General features: G+C 42.3%; 1 protein-coding gene across 1 annotated transcript in view; it reads right to left on the bottom strand.

Moving 5' to 3' along the window:
* Positions 1-6,029: 6,029 nt before the first annotated feature.
* atp8b1 (ATPase phospholipid transporting 8B1) overlaps positions 6,030-22,471 on the bottom strand; it is a 36,817-nt gene continuing 20,375 nt past the window's right edge. Inside the window, exons 10-30 of the mRNA XM_083792946.1 lie at positions 19,887-20,045; positions 19,668-19,756; positions 18,998-19,188; positions 18,783-18,867; positions 18,254-18,377; positions 17,916-17,959; positions 17,298-17,454; positions 16,172-16,366; positions 15,586-15,698; positions 14,933-15,097; positions 14,580-14,691; positions 14,310-14,385; positions 13,111-13,243; positions 11,914-12,039; positions 11,566-11,722; positions 10,958-11,181; positions 10,182-10,265; positions 9,112-9,357; positions 8,651-8,789; positions 7,343-7,473; positions 6,030-6,531 (exon numbers count right to left, since the gene is read on the bottom strand). Coding sequence (XP_083649072.1) covers positions 6,304-6,531; positions 7,343-7,473; positions 8,651-8,789; positions 9,112-9,357; positions 10,182-10,265; positions 10,958-11,181; positions 11,566-11,722; positions 11,914-12,039; positions 13,111-13,243; positions 14,310-14,385; positions 14,580-14,691; positions 14,933-15,097; positions 15,586-15,698; positions 16,172-16,366; positions 17,298-17,454; positions 17,916-17,959; positions 18,254-18,377; positions 18,783-18,867; positions 18,998-19,188; positions 19,668-19,756; positions 19,887-20,045 — 2,978 coding nt within the window. The 3' untranslated portion in view covers positions 6,030-6,303. The remainder of the gene's footprint in view (positions 6,532-7,342; positions 7,474-8,650; positions 8,790-9,111; positions 9,358-10,181; positions 10,266-10,957; positions 11,182-11,565; positions 11,723-11,913; positions 12,040-13,110; positions 13,244-14,309; positions 14,386-14,579; positions 14,692-14,932; positions 15,098-15,585; positions 15,699-16,171; positions 16,367-17,297; positions 17,455-17,915; positions 17,960-18,253; positions 18,378-18,782; positions 18,868-18,997; positions 19,189-19,667; positions 19,757-19,886; positions 20,046-22,471) is intronic.

The following is a 22,471-nucleotide window of genomic DNA, read 5'->3' as shown; positions in this document are numbered from 1 at the left end:
GTCTGTCTGGGTTGTTAAAGCAAATCACCACTGCAAGGAAGACCGGTCATCTACATCAGGGGAAGGGTAATGCATTCAGCCAAAGAAAAATGACATTTCCCTTTTTGAGTAAGTGTGTCCCTCACTATGTAGGTGACAAAGTGGCGCTGTTGAGCTTCACACTGTGCACAGGTGCATGATGGGGAGCTGAGTTTTTAGTGTAACAGTGCAGTACAGACTACGCAATAGTGTTTGTTGGCCAAGTGTCACTGTTGCGCAGCCTAACACACATACACACACACACACACACACACACACACACACACACACACACACACACACACACACACACACCAGGGAGGAGGGCTTGTACAGTACAGTACAGTACAGTACACCACTCAGTTCAGACGGGTCTGATTTTTGAGGGTCGCTAGCCCTTCCAATGTCTGGCTTTTGAAATCATGTCATATATAGCACTTTAAACAGAGTGGCAGCCAAGTCTATGGACTTGTAATGTTTGTTAGAGCATTTTAAACAAACAGGCACCCCTCACTTCACACAAATGTGATTTTTTTAATAGCATATCTACAAATTGTAAGCTTGTATAGGTTTAAAGTGCTCATGAAGCCTATAGTAACTTCTTTTGGGTTTGTTTTCATACATACATTTCGTAGACATGGTTGCTAATTTCAATCGCAAAATCTGGCAACACTGTCAGTTTGTGCTGGATTAGATGGGTCAGATGGAGGGGGTGAGCGTTTGTTTTGTCTCACTCTCAATTGAATGACTTTTCACATTAAGTGACAACAAGGCAGGCACGCCGTCAACAAGGCTTTGAGGTTCATGAAGTGCACCCAAGCGAGCCGCTAAGCAAGCGTACACACTGAACAGCCAACAGCCTTGCATGCTAGCAAGCAGGCCGTTCAAGGACGTTCTCCGCCGGTTTTCTCCCCTGTGTGACATAGGAACTTTCCCTCCTGTGTGTACACATGTTACCAACAAGAATCTGTATGATGGAATGCCAAGGGTGAGCCAGATAATATACAGAAGCCAAGAGAAAGAGACTAGCAGGACACTGCCAAAGACACCAAGAGCTGCCAGCCAGCAAATTTGTACTGTGGGAACCAACACATGGGCACCGGTCACGAGGACGTCCCACATTAACATAATGTGGATGTATGCACTCAAGAAAGACACAGGAGCGCAAAGCACCAACGAGCTGGCCATGGACAACCGGGATGACTGGAAGCAACAATGGAGTGCTCCTCTGAGGACGACCTAGACTAGAGAGTGCACCTGTCTTCACCAGTAAAGTAGGTTACATACGATTTGTCAATTAAGCATTCAAAAAACAAAGAGAAAAGAAGAAAAAAATCACACAGATGCCCTTCTTATTCATTATTATTATTGCTTCTGATTTGTGGCAATAGCAGTATAAATCTGCTGAAGTCAAACCCCAAACATGCCAAAGAGTGTGCACTGCATCACCATAGTGGCTGAGGCAGCTATTTTACAAGAGGCCATGCCCACAAATCCCCCAAAACAGTGAAGCATAAACAAAAGGTGACAAAGTTGTGCAATAAACGGGGCCATTCCTTTGGGAGCGTGATGTATCTGTGCTGACACTCGTCCAATCTGACCGAGGAAACATTCCGTGCTTCGCTCTTCTTGCCTGGTAACCTTGGTTGTTTGAATCAGTGGTTCTGAAAGTGAGGTCCGGTGGCCCCCCAGGCGTCCTTGAGTGGGTTCTCAACCCCCTTATTATTTTATTTGTATTTTTTTTTTTTGCAGCTGGAAAATGGAAATGAAGACTTTACATAGTACATGCATACATTTTCTTAATGATTATATCTGGTTTCAGACAGTATTCATTTACGATTATTATTTCGTTATTTTTGCAGTCAGTTTGTACTGGGGTGAGGAGGGGAGGGCGGTGCGGGGCGGGGGTCGCGATACATGGCCAAAGCATTTCCGGGGGTCCCCAGCCAAAAACATTGAGAACCCCTGTTCTAGAGGGTTCCAAGCTGAATCCTGTAATCTATAGTGTCAAAATCATTTAAAACACTTTAACCATACATACTGTAGATCGTCTATTTTATTAAAGAAAAAACTAATTAAATAAATCTTATATGGGGGTACCTGCCACTCTCTAGCTGGCACAACATATTTTTAGATGGGGGGGGGGGGGGGGGGGGGGAAATACATCAGCATGAAAAAGTTTGAGAATCACTGGTCTACATGGCAGTGTTTTAAGACTTTATGAAATGTCATTTCACTTGGTTACTGTGGCAGAAATCTCTTTGGCATTTACTAGAACGGTAGCAGAACAGTGACCATATATCACTATGGGCCTGTCTGTCTGTGTTCCCCTTAGTGGCATCTTGCCCGTTATATTGGAGACTGTTAAAGCCTAAGGCCAGCTCTCTTTAGTACTGCCTCTTGAATTGTGTGTGTGTGTGTGTGTGAGAGAGAGAGGGGAACTGTGTTGTTCCCAGTAAACCCAGTATAGGTTCCACTACCTTCCTGCTTCAGCTATGTTCTGCATGAGTGACCTCTCTTTTTGTTTTGTTTTTTGTGGCTTTCGCCTTTATTTTATTCATTTTTATAGAGAGATAGGTATACAGTAGGCTGACAGGAAATGGGGAGAGCGAGATGGGGGGGGGGGGGGGGGTGTCACGCAGTAAAGGCCATCAGGATCGGGAGTCGAACCCGCGGCACACTTCCAGACGAAGTGAATTTTGGAAATCTATGGGAAATATGAATGGGGTCTGGAACGACGGAACGAGAAAATGGCCACCGCTGCTATGCCCTAGAGTTATCACGCAAATTACAGTTGTCATTGTCCGAATTGAAAAATATTTTGTGAAATTACGTCCATGGCCTTTTGTCAGTGCGCACAAGAAATATGATGCTTATCGGCTTTGTAGTATGCGAGAGTAGCTGCGGATGGACGGACGGCGCACATGCACACACACGTGTAACACACACGCGTAACAATGACCGAGTGAATCAAGCAACAAAAGAAAATCCAACTGAAAGCACCAAAATACTTTGAGCCAGAGTGCATGTTTTGTGTGCAGTCAGCCCTGTCACGTGTGAAAGGTGCTGACATGCCTGTGACACAGAGGGACATTATGTGACAGGGCCTAACGTCTTGGTGTGAGGCCCTGTCACATCCCTGTGACAATTGTGACATGATACTGACCAGGGTACTCAGTATCATGTCAGTATTAAAGACACCTGTGCAAAGTGTGGCGGTACCACAGGGGCTGATGTGGGCACTCAAGAGCACGATAGACAGTCACATTCACATAGTATGGGCTCGACCCCGCTGTCCGTAGGCCAGATAGACAAACCTGTTCTTGGCCATATAGACCGATTCACAGAGGGTTTCCTGGGTGCGGCCATTACTGAGGTGTACCATTAAGCGCAACAGCACTGATTAGCTACACCTGGCCTACGGAGCACCTGCTCCATGGATTACACCTCAGTAATGGCCGCGCCCAGGGCACCCCTCTGTGAATCGGTCTATATTCACAACTCTTTCACTTTTCACTCTTTCACATTTCAGTGCATTCAATTATTCCATGTCAGAGAAATAAATGTGCTCATGGCTTTTTTTTAATTAACAACCACTTTATAATAACAGTAATAGCAATCCTAACAACAGTAGTAGAAGTAATAAAAATAAAAAATAAAATACCATCACATGACAGTCTGGGGTGCAGTTTCTTTCCTGGTAACAGGTAACAGCAGCACTTCTGTCAACTGGCTTGATTCAATCAACAATAAAAGGCCGTCTTCTGCGTGTAGTAACACTAGAAGTATAATATGAAACAGTAACAGTCAAGACATTTGAAGAATCATTTGGCTTTGAACGGTTTGAAACCAGACATGCTGCTTTGTAGAACTAGAGATTGTGTCCCGACCTAAAAGGACCATACCGGCATCAATAAATGCGATTTGCTATTCACAGCTCCGACCATTGTGCCATTAATTAAAGGCTTTATGTTTACACTTGAGGTTTGTTTAAATTTTTTACAGTAATTAAAACGTGGCTGAACTTAGCTGAATAAATTGAGTTGATGTTGGCCAAACATAATTAATACATGTAGCCTACAGCAAAAAGTATCTGAGCAACAATTAACGTGTAAGATTACCTCCAAGTCCATTTCAAGTCTCGGTAAGTGGATTTAGAAAGGAACAGAAACCAATGGCTTCCTGGAAAATCGAACACACCACAGGAGGAGTAAAAAATTATCGTGGTAAATGTGCTAAACATGCCAGACCACCACTATGGTCCTTTAAAAAGGTGAAGTTAACCCAAAATACCACATTTATTATGAGTCAACGGTCTATCTCTGTGCAGATGCAAGCAATAATTATTGTTGGACTGCACAGAGCTAAATGGCTGGCACCTAAGTAACAATGAAAATTCCTGAAAGACATTACTGTTGAGGTTTTCAGTGTTGAGTGTTTTGGTTTTAGCTTTTAGCGTTAAGCTTTTTTGCATCTTGGGTAAACTTCCCCCTTTAGCCTGTGTTCCAACCCATGGAAATAGTGTAAGTACATAGAAACACAACGAGATGGTGTACAATGAAAATGTAGGCCTACCTAAACAAGGCTAATGTAGGTAATATAAGGCGTTTCACCGCAATGGATGTACAAAGTGTACAATAACCGTTTAAACATACCATGTTGCATCACTTTACATTCTGGATTTAGGAGATTCATTATATACTAACACTTTCCCCACATGTTAAAATACAGCTTACCACACTGCCGTTATAATGTAAAGTTTTACCTGGCAAAATAAGTTTGGTCGCATTTTGTCGTAAAATGATCCAGCTTGAAAGCATTGATATGCTGGAAACGTATGTAGAAAATATGTGCTTTCTCAAGAGAAAACATATCAATGACTTTACAGACGGGACAATATCATAACCACCAAAAGAACAAGTGACGATATAGGAACATTTCATAGTAAGATCCAGCACTGAAGGAATGCATGACAACACTAATCTGTTGAAAGAAAGGTGAAATCCCCTCAAATAATGTATGATTGTGACACCAATCTGTAAGTACACTTTGGAGAGCTGATTAAGGCAGTAGAGACAAAACCATTAACTATTCACAACAATATTAAATTAAAAAGGTACGTATGTAACATCCGCCTTCGCTTGCATACCAAACCACATTCAGATTTAAAAAGGATAAAGTGATATCTTGATGTGGCACATTTTAGCCTGTTTATCCAACTCTTGGGCACTTTGTGAAATAATTTGTTTTTTGTTGTTACTGTTACACATTCGTTAAGCAAACCAAAGGTTTGGTTAACGGCTGAATGGAAAAACAGAGAAATATTTGAACATTTTCACCCAAAAATGCTGAATTCCATTCTCAATAAGCTTTTTGCATGTACCTTTATGATTACCGTATGCAAATTATGTTAAACAAAAGGTATGAAACGGACAACTTTAAGGGTTATAACTGATAAAAACAAACATAATATAATTGCTTCACTTTCACAGCAGAAATTAAGCAGTATGTATGTTTCAAAGTGATCAATTTGCCTCTTCTCATTTCCTCTGTACTGTTACAAGTGCTCAGAGAACAATAGGCTAAAACCGCATAATATCAAAGTATCCCTTTAAACGTAGACTCAGTTCCATCCAGCCCATTAGTTCCTATTACTGTCAGAACTATGTACGTAACCCCTGTCAACCTATGGTACCAACTAAGACTACAAAAATAGGGCTTTTAATTTAAAAATCCTGAGTTTAACAACATTGTTATGTCACGCAACAACGTATTGCATGACATCAAACCCCACTGACGGCGGTTTTTGTCTTCGGTGAGCTTTGTTTTGCATGTTAAAAGAGTCTGTGCATAGAGAAAATGCTGCCGTCTGCAGAGTCTATGAGGCCACAAGACCACCGGGGCAGAACCACAGGTTCAACCTACTTAAGGAGGACTTGAATTAAACATTAAAAAAATAAAGAATTTTCACCGTCGCCTTCCAGTGCACCCTCTGTGTTGTAGACACAAGGGATGTAAATCAGAGAAATCACTGGCAAATGAGAACCAACTCAAATCCTCATGTTTCTCCCGTTGGAGACCCGAGCACCCTTGATGTCAATGATCCACCCAACCCGCACACAAACCAAAAGCTAAAACACAAGCGCTCCAATGCATAGTTCCACCTAAACGTATTTACAACATGATTGCCAATGAACCTCCTTAAGTAGCTTTGACCAGTCATTCAGAAACGAACCAATGACAGTTTTGCTCCGTTTCTTAGACCTGCAGCCCCACAACACCTGGTCAGATGTTCTCCGCCTCTCTCTGGGCAGGCTCCGTGACGTTGTCCTGAGGCGGTGCGGGCCGCCGCCGAATGCTTTGCCCGGACGAGATGAGGTCGGCGTAGCCCCGGGAGTGGGAGAAGGCGTAGGCGGAGCGCCGGGAACGTCTGCCTCGCTGGAACGCAGACACGGCTGAGGGCTTCTTCTTCTTGTCCTCTTCCATCTCGTACTTCTTCCTGTTCCGCTGGACCTGGGTGTGCGTGTGAGGTAATGAGAATGATTAAATGTTCAGATATCGTCACGGCTGGATTGGCTATTTGTGCAACTTTTGTGTGACACTCTTCTCTTGTAAGTACCTACTTGTAAGTAGTCCTAGGGGTTCCAAGGAGGCAATAGAGAAGCAATAGAGAAGGGAGGAGACTACTGCACAATGCAAAAATAGATGCAATGCTTTCAAACAGGCATTGTACAAATTCTTGTTTAGGCAAACAAACACAAAATTCGCTTAAAATCTTATAGACTACTCCGCAATGTGTTTTGAGTATATTTCATCAGGCAGCAATCGCCTTCTGATTAGCCTGCGAGTACAGCATTAATTTATTAACAGAAACGTCCTGTCCGACAGCAATGATATGTTGTGACTTAAATGAGCTTCTCAACTTCAATTAAGTCTACTTAATAAACGTATAGAGAAAATAATGAATATAATTAGGGTTGATCATGTGATCGGAAATCGGGGGCGATCACATCATTTTCAAATGATCGGAATCGGATCGGGAGGAAAAAAAACGTGATCGGGACATCCCTAGTATCAATATTATATCCATATCATGGACTATTAGACTGGAGGATATTGTCTTTGATTTTGGATATTGTACTATTGTGATATGGCATAAGTCTGCAAGTCCCTTGAGTGTACAAATGGAACTAAATGAACACTGAGGACCTTACAGTGTAGTTTGGGGTCCCATGGATAGAAATAGTATTATCAAACTGGGGGTCCTTGAAATGAGAAGGGTTGAGAGTCACCGCTATAGAATACAGTTGAAACACTGTCCTACCTTGTCCCCTACAGAAGGCCAGATGACTTTATGCAAGAACTGGATACAGATGACGGGCAGCAGGCTGATCCCTACGGTCAGTATGATGGTCAGCCACAGGTAGGGCTGTCGGAGGGCGTTGGACGCTGCCCCTGTAAAGCACATACAAAGCATTTATACGAGCGTCACTGATGCATGTCACGCGAGTGACACGAGTCCGCCTGTTCACATCGTGTGCTTCATTGTGAAAGCAAACATACAAACATTGCAATACAGGTTTAGATTAGAAAAGAGGTTGCTTTTCTGCATTGCTCAAATTCGTCAACAGGTTTTGACGCACTCAATTGACGCCTCCAGTGTGGTCAGAGTGGCTTCTGGTCTGTACCAGCCGACCCGCGAGGGCGTCTTTCCCCTTACGAGGCACTAGACCAGGAAGTTGGATCTTAGCTCCCACTACTTACTGAACTGTCTTAGGTCACATTCTCACCTAATACTTCGGTAGACTCGATGCAAATGGAGTTGGAATTCTTCCATATTTAATTTGCTGCGGTTTGCCTTCACACTGGCTGTGTCAAGCGCAGCAAGGAAACACAGCAGGGACCTTATCAATGTGTTCAATTCATAAACTATAGCCTACACAAATCTATGGTGTTTTGTGTCGTGCCGTCAGGGACTGGACTGGACTCTCTCTCACCCTCGCTCTCTCTCTCACTATACGCACGCAGCCACGCACTGTTCTTTTGGGCATGGAGGCACAGTGCTGAGCGCATTGAGAACAGACAGCAGCACAAAATGTTTATCGAGATGAAAGTCCCTACTACCCCGTCCCCACACAGTGACAGCACTCCATGTTTACGCACAGAGACAGACAGAATATTCTGTAGGCTACACTGCAGTGTTTTTATGCGTTTCCTTAAGCAATTGATAAATGTACTCGTCCTCATTTCGACCAGGGCTTCAGTCTCCTCATTCGACCACGTCTATCCTTTATAGCTCTATGGTCTATCCACGGTAACGGCACATCTTTGCGCTGCGTAAAATATGCCTTCTCCGTCTCCAACTGTGTTTAGCTCCTCACCCGCCAGTGTTTGCTTCATTTCCTTTATTTGCTGCGGATTGCATTCCCAGCTGCACCGAATCATAATCAAGTGCGATTGGAAGCGAAGCAGTAAAGCTTTCTGGTGTGAATGTCACCTTAGTTACCCAAGCTGTGGTACTCAAACGCAGAGTCTGGGATCAAACCCAGAACATTTAGATTCAAAGGCGAGGGCACGCTCCGTCGACTGAGCTACCCGGACCACAAACGTCTTCTAGTTCTTTTTAAATTACCTGTGAAGGTGAAGTAGGTGGGGAAAATGACATGGATCCCTGCACTGTGGATGTCGAACATGATGCCGAAGTAGATGGCTATACTGCACAGCACCGCAAAACAGTTCACGAATGTCCAGAACGAGGTGTCAAGAGAGATCTGAGGAGAGAAAGTTATCGTCTTTAGTGAAAGTAATGATAGTAATAATAGTAGTAGCACTTGAAGTGGTAGTAATGTTGTAGTAGCTGAGGTAGTAGTAGTAGTAGCATTATAGTAGTAGCATCAGCAATAGCAGTAGTAGCTGCAGTAACAATTGTAGTAGTTGTAGTATTAGAATAATTAGTAGTAGCGTGTCCTATTACAGCAATAGTAGTAGTAGTCATAATAGCACTATTAACCAGTTCTAGAGTATCAAGTATGTTAGTAAGTGAGCAGTTAAGTATTTAACAGTTGTATTCAAGGATGGATATGAATGTCACACCTGCAGGTTGACAGTGATGATGAGCGAGGATGCGGTGACCACGGCTAAGGACTGGTAGTCTGACGGAGCCTCTCCGTCCTGTCCCATGGTCTGGAGGAAGGCTCCGTACGGGATGAAGAAGATGATCAGAGAGGTGTAGATGCCGTGGAACAGGCTCACGAAGAAGTTCTTGTAGTTAAACAGCGACCCCTGCTGGCCCGGTAGATACAGCTTCGGGAACTTACAGCTCAGCTTGTCGTTCACATCCTGTTTGCCAAGAGGGGAGAGGAGGAGGATTCACATTAATAAAAAAAAGGGGGTATAAGTGTATATGTGTTTTGTTAAGATACGTGTTAAATAGTTCCGTATTCTCATTGCTGTAGAGAGCGTTTGCTCAGTAACAGGGGTCTCCCCAGTAGAGTAGAGTCTGTGGGGGCCGGGCCAGGGACCCCATGAGGATTTTCGGGGAATTGCACCCAACCGCACTGAAGACAGTCAAGACACTGTCCAACACCGCCCTCCCCTGGCTAAACCAGGCATGGGCCCCCATGAGGATTATGAAAATTATTCGTTTCTGCTCCCCATCTTTCCAAAATTATTTTTCAGCTCAGGATACCAATTTCATCCAATCAGGAGAGAGAGCTCATACATAATACACAGGGGAAATTGGAAGTGATGAATGAAGTTTGACAGGACTTTGTGTCTTTGTTTACACATTATCTTTTATATGAATCATGTTAAAAGTGTATTTTCAGCCATTTAAATCACTTAAAACCCTCTTGAGACATGAGACCTCTGGCCCTGTATTTGGTCTGCTCTTTCACTCTACACACCAACCTCTTCACCCAAAATAGCCCATATACAAGCTTGTAGATCGGCCATTTTCAGCAAATGTTCCCCACAGAATAAGGATACTAGGGTTCAAGAGGTTCATGTATAATATACAAAACAAATATATATATATATATATATATAAAAAAATATATATAACTTTGGGAATTACAGAACTGAAACTTATTGTATAGATACACATCAGCTAAATTATTAAAATGTATATGGCTAAAGCTAAAGATGAATGTTGTTATTGTGACCTGATCCAGCAGTCCAACCAGCAGAACAGGTAAGCTGCTGTAGCACACGTTGTACAGTGTAATGAACCAGTCTTCATACGCAATCTAGGGGAAAAAAACACAAAGAGTTGAATTACCGTTATGCCAAAATTGATGTCGAGGTGATTCTTTTGATATTCTTCACAATTTTCAAGAGAAGGCAGATCTAGTCACACCGGATAGTCATGTATTATGTACGGTACTCGCTGCATTATGTATGTCGCTGCACAAGATTTATGTCAACTACTGTAAGAAATACAATGTGTTGAATACAAATGCACAACCTCTGTAGACAGCTCAGAGTAATTATACAATACAGACAATGTGTACGAAAAACTATTGTAAACTACTAATATAAGGGTAAATTTTGTCTACTAATCATTTTGATTCGCCGACTGGTAATGAGAGGAGCAAACAAGGTAAAATAAATTATGTATTTTTTTAACTTTTAGAGGCAATTTTTTTTTGTGTAACGTGTATAATGGAAGTATTAAAGAAAAGAAAGACATTGCACAAAAAACAATAATAAAATAAAAACAGGTGCAGGCCAAACTGGTCAAAATAATTAAAGTCTGCATACTGGAAAGTGACTTGTTCCCACTTCCCACTCACTTTTGAGCGAGGCACTGTCTAGTGTGCAGCAGACTCCATTTCTTTTTACGTCATGAAGTATAAAACAGCCTGAGGCATCGATGCATACAGGATCAAACAAGCGTGCCGCGCAACACTCCGGCTCGTGACCGGTGCTCAGTGCTCACCTGGGCGGAGAATCCACTGAAGAAAGAGTACCAGAAGTGGACCAAGGTGCAGGCAAAGTTCTTGAAGAAGAAGTAGCGCAGGAACTTGCACATCCTGATGTAGGACCAGCGGCCGTGCACCAGCAGGAGGCGCTCCAGGAAGCGGAACTGGGCGAAGGCGTAGTCACTGCTCATCACGGCCTGCATGCCCTCCTGACCGCTGATACCCACGCCGATGTCCGCCGCTGTGAGGGAGGGAGGGAAGGGAAGCAGCCGTTAGTGGAACTACAGTAAACAATGTCATTGATTAACAACAATGAAAATTTAATATAAGAATCATTCCCAATTTTGTGAAAGGAAATGTAATGAAATGAAATGAAAATGGCTGACAACGCCATGTCCACACAAATGGTGGTTCATTGTTTTGTTCATATACAAAGTGCACACGTGCACACACGTGTGCGCGCACACACACACACACACACACACACACACACACACCTTCTCAACTAATCTAATTAATGAATAGAAAGGTTGCTAAGATTCATTTATAGTTGCAGCAGTTGGGAATATAAGACACAATAGTCATTATCACTGTCATTATCATCATTATGACTATTAATAATTACTCTTGATCATGTTGACGTCATTCGCTCCGTCTCCAATAGACAGCGTGATGGCCTTCTTGTACTTCTTCACCAGGCTGACGACGTTGGCTTTCTGTTTGGGCGTCACGCGGCAACAGATCACCGCCTCACACTCGCACGCCATGTCCACAAAATCCACCTGGCCAAGACGAAAGAGAACATTAGAGGATGCTCCGCAACCAATACCTACAGCCATGTTATGAAGTGCACATAGTACTATGTTATGTTAAAGTTAAAGTGTAAAGTGTTAAAGTGTGTAAATTAAACTACTGATTTAGAAGGCATTTGTAGAATCGACCTCAGGTCTTAACGGGGTAATATTCAACACACCTGTCTCATCTCCTTCTCCCATTCATCTATGGGCTGTCCGTCTGGCGGGCCGGAGTGAGGCTGCCTCTTCCCCAAGCGAAGCCGCATGCGCCGTCGCTTCTTCTTCTTCTCGTACAGGATCTCGTTCTGGCAAAAAGACAAAACCCATTAGAGCCGACCGGGCGTTTTCATTTCCCAGCGAAGAATGGAGAAAGTGAGGACAGTGCACTCCACTTAGAATGTTGACAGGAGAAAAGCAGAGGGAGACAGAGGCAGTGTAGGAGAGACATACAGTAGCAAAGCTGAGCGAGACAGACAGTAGGAAAGCAGAGAGGGATTCAGAGAGGAGGACAGTGTAGGAGAGTCGCACAGTAGCAAACCTGAGAGAGAGACAGACAGTAGGAAAGCAGAGACGGAGACAGTGTAGGACAGACATACAGTAGCAAAGCTGAGAGGGAGACAGTGTAAGAGAGACAGACGGTAGGAAAGCTGAAGTTTCAGTTCTTTATGCAGGACTCCAAGAATACAACATGCATTTACAGAATCCAACTGTAGTGTATACCTTACTGTCTTTTAGAAATTGTGTTTTTCATTATGCATAATATGTTATTATTTTCAGAATAAATCAACCATTACTGTCAAAGGACAATATGGAAGTTCATGGTTTCATTCTATTACCAAATGTGAGAAATATCTGGGTAAAATGCGAATCCACATGGATTGACTGGGAATTCCATAACGTCAGCCACTAGAGGGAACTAGAGTAGCAGAGATTTGCTTAGTTCAACCTAAATACTAAAGTTTTTAGCACCAGCCATTCTTAACCCATTTTGGGCAGGAACCCCTTTTGGTGTTAGCATTGTTATGCTTTAGCTATTTTTGAAAAATCGACTGACATAGAAACATAGCTTTTTCAGAAAACTGTCAGGATGTAGAAGACATTTTTAGAAGTGGCAGTAACTGTAAATAATATATTTAACTTAACAAAAAAAAACAACAAAAAAAAAAAACAACATTAAATAACAAATATATAATTTAAGTTGACTGCCTGCCTCCAAGGACAATGAAAAATGTGCTATTATTTCCAGTTACCCAGCTATATTGTGGAACGGCACTGGAATGTTTTACATTATACACAGTTCAAAAACCTACTTATTTAGGTTATATGCAGTCCTTTATTTCAGCTTTAAAGTAACTTCTTTTTAAACTGTAACTCACCAGCCATCCTCCAGTGATGATGAGGGCGTTCTTTCCTGGCCCTGTGAAGAATTTTTGCGGAGGTTCTTTCTTCCTGGTGCCAAAGGAAGGAGCTTCATTCCTCCTGTTGGCCTGTCGGAGCGTCAGCTTCTCACTGGAGACACACAGAAGAGCATTCACTGAAGAGTACACACCATGCACTGAGAAGAGCATTCACTGAAGAGTACACAGCATGCACTGAGAAGAGCATTCACTGAAGAGTACACAGCATGCACTGAGAAGAGCATTCACTGAAGAGTACACACCATGCACTGAGAAGAGCATTCACTGAAGAGTACACACCATGCACTGAGAAGAGCATTCACTGAAGAGTACACACCATGCACTGAGAAGAGCATTCACTGAAGAGTACACAGCATGCACTGAGAAGAGCATTCACTGAAGAGTACACACCATGCACTGAGAAGAGCATTCACTGAAGAGTACACACCATGCACTGAGAAGAGCATTCACTGAAGAGTACACACCATGCACTGAGAAGAGCATTCACTGAAGAGTACACACCATGCACTGAGAAGAGCATTCACTGAAGAGTACACACCATGCACTGAGAAGAGCATTCACTGAAGAGTACACAGTACACACCATGCACTGTGAGAAGTACATTCTCTCAAAAATCACTGTCAGTGCTGGTGGTACATGACTCAAGTACTGTACTGTACTGTACGTACTACAACTTTGAGGTACTTTTACTTTAATATTTCCAATTATTAATACTTTTACTTCTACTCCACTACATCTCAGAAACAAATACTGTACTTTTATTCCACTACAATTATTTGAAAACCTTTAGTTACTTGAGATTTTGAGTATTATTACAGTACAAAACATATACATTAACCACTTTGGCCTCTTAAGGACAGAGGAGGTATGCTGTTTAATACTGCAATAGACAGTTCAATTCAATTCCCTTTACATAATAGAGCAGTGAGCCAACATCACCCCCAAGAGGAAGCACACTAAAAAGGCTACTGGTCAATACAGTATATACAAAATATACTGTAGTTTGGAGAGTCAGAACATCTGGAGGTGCACAGGTTCCTAAGAAAAGTTCTGAGACCGCCATTCCGAAGCTCGGAATGACGTCAATTTGTAGTTATCGTCTCCCTTTCCGAAGAAAAGTTCGTACATTGGAAGGAGTATACTGCGCTTCAACTTACTTAACGTCCTCTCCGTAGTGGATCTGCATGTTCTCCGTCAGTAGTTCACAGGCGTAGCCTATGTTCTCAGCAGTTTCTGAAAAAATACACACGAGTTAAAAAACACTTAAGTTGTCTGAGGTTACCCAACCGAATGCCGGCATATCAGCAGGCTACTTTATTGTTGTTGCCCTGCCCTTACCTTATCTTTGCCATCTCTAAACGTCTACCACTGTTTAGTTTTCTTTTTAATCATTCATCAACAAATTAAAAAGAAGGGAGGGACCATACCTTTCTTGTCTCCAGTCAGGACCCAGATCTTGATGTCGGCTTTGGCCAACTTGGCGATACACTCTGGGACTCCGTCCTGGAGTTTATCCTCTATGGCAGTGGCTCCAATCAGCTGGATATATGAATTAAGAGCATTACATAAGTATATGAATTCATATTTTGTTGTTTTAACTATTGAAAAATAGCAGATCTACAAGCTCATAGCGCGCCACCGAGTGGCGCTACAAGCTTGTAGGTCTGCTATTTTTGAAGAATCGTGAAAATGCAGCACAAATCTTTAACATATATTCTTTCAGAATACTTTTTTTTTTTTTATTCGACGTCAGGCCTAAATGGGTTAACCCTGCACTCACCATCAGGTTGCTCTCGATCTGTTCATACACCCGGTCCAGCGCAGCGTCTCGGTCGCTCATTGAGACAGCGGCAGCCTTGTGTTTCTTGGACCAGTTGTCATACTCCTGTTTGCTGATGTCCTTGTAGCAGAGACACAGTGTCCGTAACGTCTCGTTGGCAAAGATCTAACACAAACCAACAGAAGAACATTTATTCAACGGGGTTTCAAAATCAGGAATAGTACATTAAATAATTGCAAAAATGCCATGAAGTTGTCTGTGAAGGATATGTTACAAAATCTTCTAAAATATGCAGAATAAACTGGACCAGTTCTTCTTTCTTTTTTACTATCAACGTAAAGCACGGGGAACTCTTTTTTGCAACTATACCTCTCAGGACGGGAACCCCTTTTGGGGTAGTTATTGCCATGTACAGTATATAGCAACATAGTTTTTTGTAATTTAATTAATATTTGAAGGTTTTGCGAAAACGTAGGTTTTTTTTTTTTTTTTTTTTTTTTAGAATCGGCCTCAGTCCTAAATGGGTTAAAACATAGAAAATACAATACTGTATATGTGCTGTTCTTATAATTCTAATCAATCAGTTAGCAGATCGGAGACAGAAAACAGCAGGATCTGTCAACAACCCGGTAACCTTGAACCAACCGACGCACATCCAAGGCCGTCTGTGATGACTCTTTGTGCCTGGACTCAGGGGACAGACGCTCATAAATGACTGTATCTGCTCCTTTACAGTAGAGACGTATGCGACCATCAGGGAACCGCACTGAGGAAGAGAAGCGTGTACACACACACACACACACACACACACACAAAAGAAAAGAAAGGTGAGTTGTACGACAGAATCTAAAACAATCCAACTCTTCCTCACATTTTTTAATAGAACAATTTCATTGGTATAGTCACTAATGAGCCCATAGGGGACACTACCGTGCAACGTTACTCAGAGACAACGCCATGTTAATGATATACGTGTACATCAGACTTTATGGGTCTGTTCATAAACTTTGATTAGATTTTTATTAGGAATTCAAAGCACAACAACTCTAAGAAAGCTTCATGCCATACAATCCCAGATAATGATATAAAAAGGTAAAATGATTTTTTTTAAATCCAGTATTAGACAAATATGAATTTGAAGTTATATTGTTGTTGTTACTGCAGTTTTATATACGAATATGAGTCTGTCTGTGCTTGTCCATCAGCTATGCATCTATATATACGCTCAGGCCAACTCACAGATTATAGACATGCGTTTGCGGTCAGAGTTGAAGTCGAGGAGGGCCAACATCTCATAGGTCTGCTCATTGCCCAGCTCTCTGATGGTGATGGTGTCCTGGGTACGAGACAAGAACACGAAGCCAAAGTTCCTGGCTGCAGTGACGAGAGCGCCCTCGTCTGGAGATGCAGCCTGGTACACCAAATCACCCGTTTCTATGACGTAACAAACAGAGGTCAATAATGTCCAAATTGTTCTTTAGGTTTGTGACCAAATCATCCGGGGGAAAGCCAACAAAGATCACAAATAGAGAGTGACAATATAAGCAGTGCTACGCTAGGCCCCATTTAATCCACCCTCATCAGCAATTATTTCAATAATACAACATGAGTGCTTCTTTTCGAGTATACCGAGTTTGAATACGCAAATACTATTTTAATGTGGTTAGGTGTGACAAAATCTGAAAAGTAATTTAAAAACAAAACAAAAAACTAGATTGACCATATTAGAGACTGCAGTTGAGCCTATTTTTATTTTATTTCATCCCACCTAGACCTCTGCACTCTCCTTCTCTCCCTCATCGCCTCACCTTCCCTGCCTTTACCGCCCTAATGTTCCCCGCCCCTCCTCCATTTCGCTCCCTCCCTCTTCTTCCCTCTGACCCTCATTACTTCCAACTCCACCCCTCCCCATTAACCTTTGGGTGCGTTCGGAAATGCGCACCGGGAATGTGGTCAGTTTGTTGAGTGTGGTGGGCGGTGACGTCACAGTGTGACTTATTTACGTACGACCACAGCTGTGACGCATTCACACGGCCGACACCAGATAACCCCAGCTTCAGGGTAGGGTTGATCAGTGCGGGCACACACGGTGCGCAGCGCACTGGATTTTCGAACGACAACGCACCGAGTGCACTGAATAAACGAACAACAAGAGAGCACACCAGTGCGTTCAGGGCGCATTTCCGAACGCACCCCTAATCTCTCCCACCGTATGACACCCTCTCCCCGCTCCTCTTCTCTCCAGTCACATCGCTTCATCCCCTTCTCTCCCACCCTTCCTTCCCCCCCCCCCCCCCCCTCTCTCTCTCTCTCTCTCCATCTAGTGGTCCCTCTTTCTCATTCTTCCTTCACCTAAGTTCCTCACCCTGTTTCTGTTCCACCATCACTGTGTGACAAAGTGAGAGCAATTTGAAGAACTCCAGGGCTTCTTTATCCTTCTTGGATCGGATGCAGGCAACAAGGGAATGGTCCATGAACTCGAACTTCTTGTCAGCCAAGTCGTTCCAGCTGAAGTCCACTTGCTGGTAGGAAGGAAATGAATTACATTCTTTAGTCAAAGTAAATGGAACATTGTTTGAGTAACATGGTCCCTTTGTGGCTCAAAGGCTAGGCCGCACAGTTACTTACATTCAACTTTATTAATTAAATAAAAATAGCATTCAGACAGATACCTGGGGAAGGCCGAATGACAGAAATGTAGTATTTGCATTTGATAAAACTACTACAGTATATAAGTGAGGACACTGTGTGCAGTAATTTACTCTTTTCATTTGACTGCCCTCCAACCCACCTTGTCAAGGCACACATGTGTGAAAATATAGACCTGCATAAATTACATTACATGGATAGCACCGTTTTAGACATTTTAACTTAAACACAAGTAAAATTCTGTGTGTACTATGGATCTGTCTTCTGTGGTTAAAGCACAGATGGTATATGGGAAAGCCCCCAGCAGCGCTGCATAAATAATATGGGCTTTTACCTTTCCTCTGTCCAGGGACACTCCTTCTGCAGTTGTAGGGTCACCTGTTGGAAAGCAAACCTGGAGTGAGAAAAGTCTAGAAGGATAATATTCAAATTAATTAATTACATTTGGACAATGAAGATGGAAGTACAACATACTACTAATAATAATAATAATAATAATAATAATAATAATAATAAAGTGAGCAGCACAAACTCGAAATGAACAAAATTCTACCAAGGCAATTGACAGTATTGACAAAATGCTATGACGACCCATTTCTTTTTTCTTTCCACATAATTTCAGCAAGAAAACTAAATTAATTTGCATCAGCATAACTGTAAGCATGTTCTAACCATAGGTGCGTCCCCCGATGGTGCACTTTTTGAAGGCCATGACGTTCTGTGTGAGGGTCCCCGTCTTGTCCGAGAAGATGTACTCTATCTGCCCCAGTTGCTCGTTCAGTGTGGTGGTCCGGGCCTGCAGGGTTTCAACAATCGTTCATTTAACAGAGAAAACCAACACATCCAGGTGCTCACAGGAGGAGAAACAACTAACACAAGTTAGAAGGAGATAAAAGCATCCGAAGTGCTGCTGGATCAAATAAAACATGCAGAAGCAGAGGATCCGGGCACTCCATAGTGGGCTTGATAAGAACCCGGCTTGATAAGCCTGCGATAAGGTGCTCGTTATCAATAAAGAATTAACGAGCTCCACCCCTACTCGATAGTGAAAGGAAGGAAAAGCCAAAACAATGCAAACGGCAACATGTTTCGACCACACAACAGGTCTTCATTATTTTACCCTGACGACTATTGGTGGTTTTAAGTTCCTGGATGAGAACACCAGCTAAATGACTGAAGTGTAAAACTAAACGGTACATGCCTTGGCTGGAGTGTCTTTCTCTGCATAATACATCTGGAGGTCCCAGTTGATGAACTTGCTCTGCCCCAGTCGAATGACCTCCACACTAAAAAAATAACATACAGGACATAAAATCATCTATGATACTAATAAGAAGCAAATAATAGAAGTAAAGAAATTAGGATTATACAAAATAATATTATAAAAAACAAGGTTATTAGAGTAATAATACATACCTGACGTATAGCGATATAGGCACCATGGTGTTCAGGACTATGATATAGCCCCAGAAACTAAGGAATCCTCTGTAGGAGGACGACCGCTCGATCCCGTCATACAGATACCAGGCTTGGCTTCCTACCTCTTCATACCAGAACGTATGGCCAATAGCCAGGCCGGCTGCCACCAAGATCAACACAACAAAGATCTACAGGAGAGGACACACATAATACACATGGACATATTTATAAATGGCTTTGGAAAAATAAGTTTATGAACAGTTATGTCCAATACAAGCTTTATCGAATTCAATTGAGAGGTAGAGAGAGACTGATGGAGGGAATAAATTGAGAGAAACAGAGGGGAGGAGAAAGAGAGAAACAGGAATGGAAGGTGGTTAAGAGAGACAGAGGGGAGGTAAAGATTAGAGTGGAAGGATGAGGGTGATAAGGCAACAGAGGAGAGGGTCAAATTCTGGACGACAAGAAGAGATGCGATAAAAGAGAGGGCAATCAAAAATAAAATAAATGTGTGGATATAGAGAAGAAGACAGGAGCAAATAGGAGACGAAAGGTTAAATTAAGGAGAGGAGGGAATGGATGAGACATTGTTCCGTTGGTGTCTTCAAGAGGAAGGAAACAAATTAAACGTATGAGAATTGTCACTTTGTAGCATGACAAAACTTACCGTGTAAACCATGTAGTTCATCAATTCATCAATTTTCGTCCTCTTAAACCTGGTCTTCCCTCCGTTCCTCATGATTTTAGTGTCAGCACCTAGATAGCATGATACGAAATCAAAGAAATATAAAAAAATAAGATGCATAATATGAAACAAGATGGAGAAAATATGTTAGCGATTTATTTTGTACTCGACTTCATCTTCCATTAATTAATCTGAACGAACCTGCAAAGATGACCAACCCACGACATTCTTCCGTGTTTCTGATCTTACAGCCTCGGAGCAACAGATGGTCCAGATCCAGAGGGTACCGGTCCTTCTTCCAGCGCATGGTCCCAATGAACTTATCCAGACGGTTGTTGGGCTCTTCACACTCGATCAGAGCTACACACAGCGAGGAGAGGAGAGTCACAATGTCACATGGAAGCACAGGAGAGGAGCAGGAAAGGAGCAGAGTGGTGTAGAGGAGAGTGGCGTCATTGCGGTGGCAGAAAACAGCGCTCGGGCACTGTTTGTGCACTGCTGGACAGTGACATGGTGCAGTTTTAAATACATTGTTTTCAATGAGAGCGGCACATACATCAGCAATTTTAGGCATGTGTGCAACATGACAACTGCTTCAAAGTATTGTACAGTGACAACTAAAGTCTCTGTAATGTTTATGTTGTACTATTACTAAAAAGCGATCTAAATTAAAGGGATCATTTCTTTTTAAATGAGAACAAATAAAATAAAGGCAAAATACTCAGTTCCTTTTTTTTCTTTTCTTTCCAATTTTCTAATATGTTATCTATTGTGTAGGAGTGGTTAGCGTGCCATGTCTGGTAAAATCTATCTTCACTCCCTCTCAATTCAAACTTTATCTTTTCCAATTGCAAGTAGTGCATAACATCTTTCATAAGTGTAGTGTGAGTGGGAACCTGTGCTTGTTTCCAATTCAACAGTATCAGTCTGCGTAGTCACATATTTTACCATGTTATATTGGAAAGTAGACAGTTTGACCCCGGGCCCCCTGACCCCCAGAACTGCTGTCAGTGGATCCGGGTCAAAAGGTCTTCCAACAATGTCTGACAGTGATTTAAATATACTTTGCCAATATGATGTTAGTTTAGTGCAGTGCCAGAACATATGAGCTAGAGTGGCCGGCGACTTCAGTAACATTTTTCTAGGTTAGTCTTGAAGGTAAAGGTACGTGCTTCAGCACAATAGCCTTCCTCAGCTATTGTAGAACTGCTCACTATAACAGATACATATAGGCAGGGGTGCGCCAGTGCGCATGCTTAACGACGACGCTGTCTGTGACTAGGTGTACTAGTGTAGCTTTGCATCAGTTGCATCTGCCCCCCCCCTCACTGTGCGCACCAAACTACATGGGCAGGTGCTCCTTTGAGTACTAGCCCAAAATAATAGTGTGCACCCCTGCATATAGGCCTACAATCATAATGAAAATGAATATGTATCACACAATTTAACGTGGCTGTAGTATAGAATTACAGGTTTTCAGAATAATCTGTAGCTCTGATTGTATATTTTGTCCACACAATGTGGGTATTTCAGTCAGTATTTGTTCTCTTTAAAGACAGCTTTACATTCCACTTAGTTGAACGTTCCAACAAGTTGAACGGTGAGTCATCATGGGAGGAGAGTGAGACTACCCTTGTTTTCATTTGTTAAACAACACACGCTCTTTTAAAAGAACACACAATGAAATGGACTACCTGCAAACGTGATGTAATTGATAGGACAGTAAACAGATAGACAGGAAAGGACAGGAGAGATCAGGGGCGGGGGCGCGGGGGGGATGACACATGCAATAAAGTGCCTCTGGGTGGATCTGAACCCAGGCAGATGCAGGAAGGGACTATAGCCATATTTATGTGGCATCATGCATTCTTTCTCGGGTGAGTCACATCAAAAGTAGGTTGTGTTGGGGATGACAGCAGTATTGCAGCAAGGACACTTATTAATAGGCCTTGAAGATAATCTGGGAGAATCTTTGCAACAACAGACACTAATCAAGCGAGAAAGAAATCATCACATAAGTATTGATTAAAGACTTAAGCCCTACACACTTCATCTTACAACAACACATAGCAGAAATATTTTTTTTTGAGTGGTGCAACCACTCCTACATCCAGCAATGTCCGTGTACCTGTGTGTGTACCTGTATGTATGTATGTATAAGTGAGCACGAGTATGTTACTTATTTATACCAGTAGAGGGGACCAGAGTGGTGCAACCACTCCTACAACCAGCAATGATCGATACAGAGAAGAAATTGGAACGATACAGAGAAGAAATTGGAACGATACGAAGAAATTGGACGATACAAATTGGAATGATACAGAGAACCAATAGACGGGAGTTGCAACACTCAGTTCACACTGGTGTGATTTTTTTATATTTATGAAGAAAGCCCCAAAATCACTGACATATACAGTATCTAGTACATACAGGAGAGAGGCGTTACAGAGTTACAAATACATACTGTAAAAGAGGAGTCACATATAGTATGTTCACTCAATATGTAGCCAAAGTGCCAATACTTTATTATAGGACGCAGAACACAGAAACCAACGTTTCAGCAGGTACCAGTGTGGGCTCTCCCTAGATAGGCCAAGTACATCAGAAATGTATTATAGCACCATTACAGTATGTAAAGCAAACATTGTATATCTCAACACAAATACACCATATCTCAAGTTATCCGAGATATCTGCTACAGCAGATACCTGTAGCAGTGAGTGTGTGCAATCACGCAGCAGATGGTGACTGTAATTAATCCATACAGAACAGAATCATGCGATAGT

Source organism: Protomyctophum parallelum, assembly GCF_964188405.1.
Source record: "Protomyctophum parallelum genome assembly, chromosome: 21".
NCBI lineage: Eukaryota > Metazoa > Chordata > Actinopteri > Myctophiformes > Myctophidae > Protomyctophum > Protomyctophum parallelum.
Note: the sequence above shows the minus strand (reverse complement) of the source record. Positions and strands in the feature narration are given on the sequence as shown.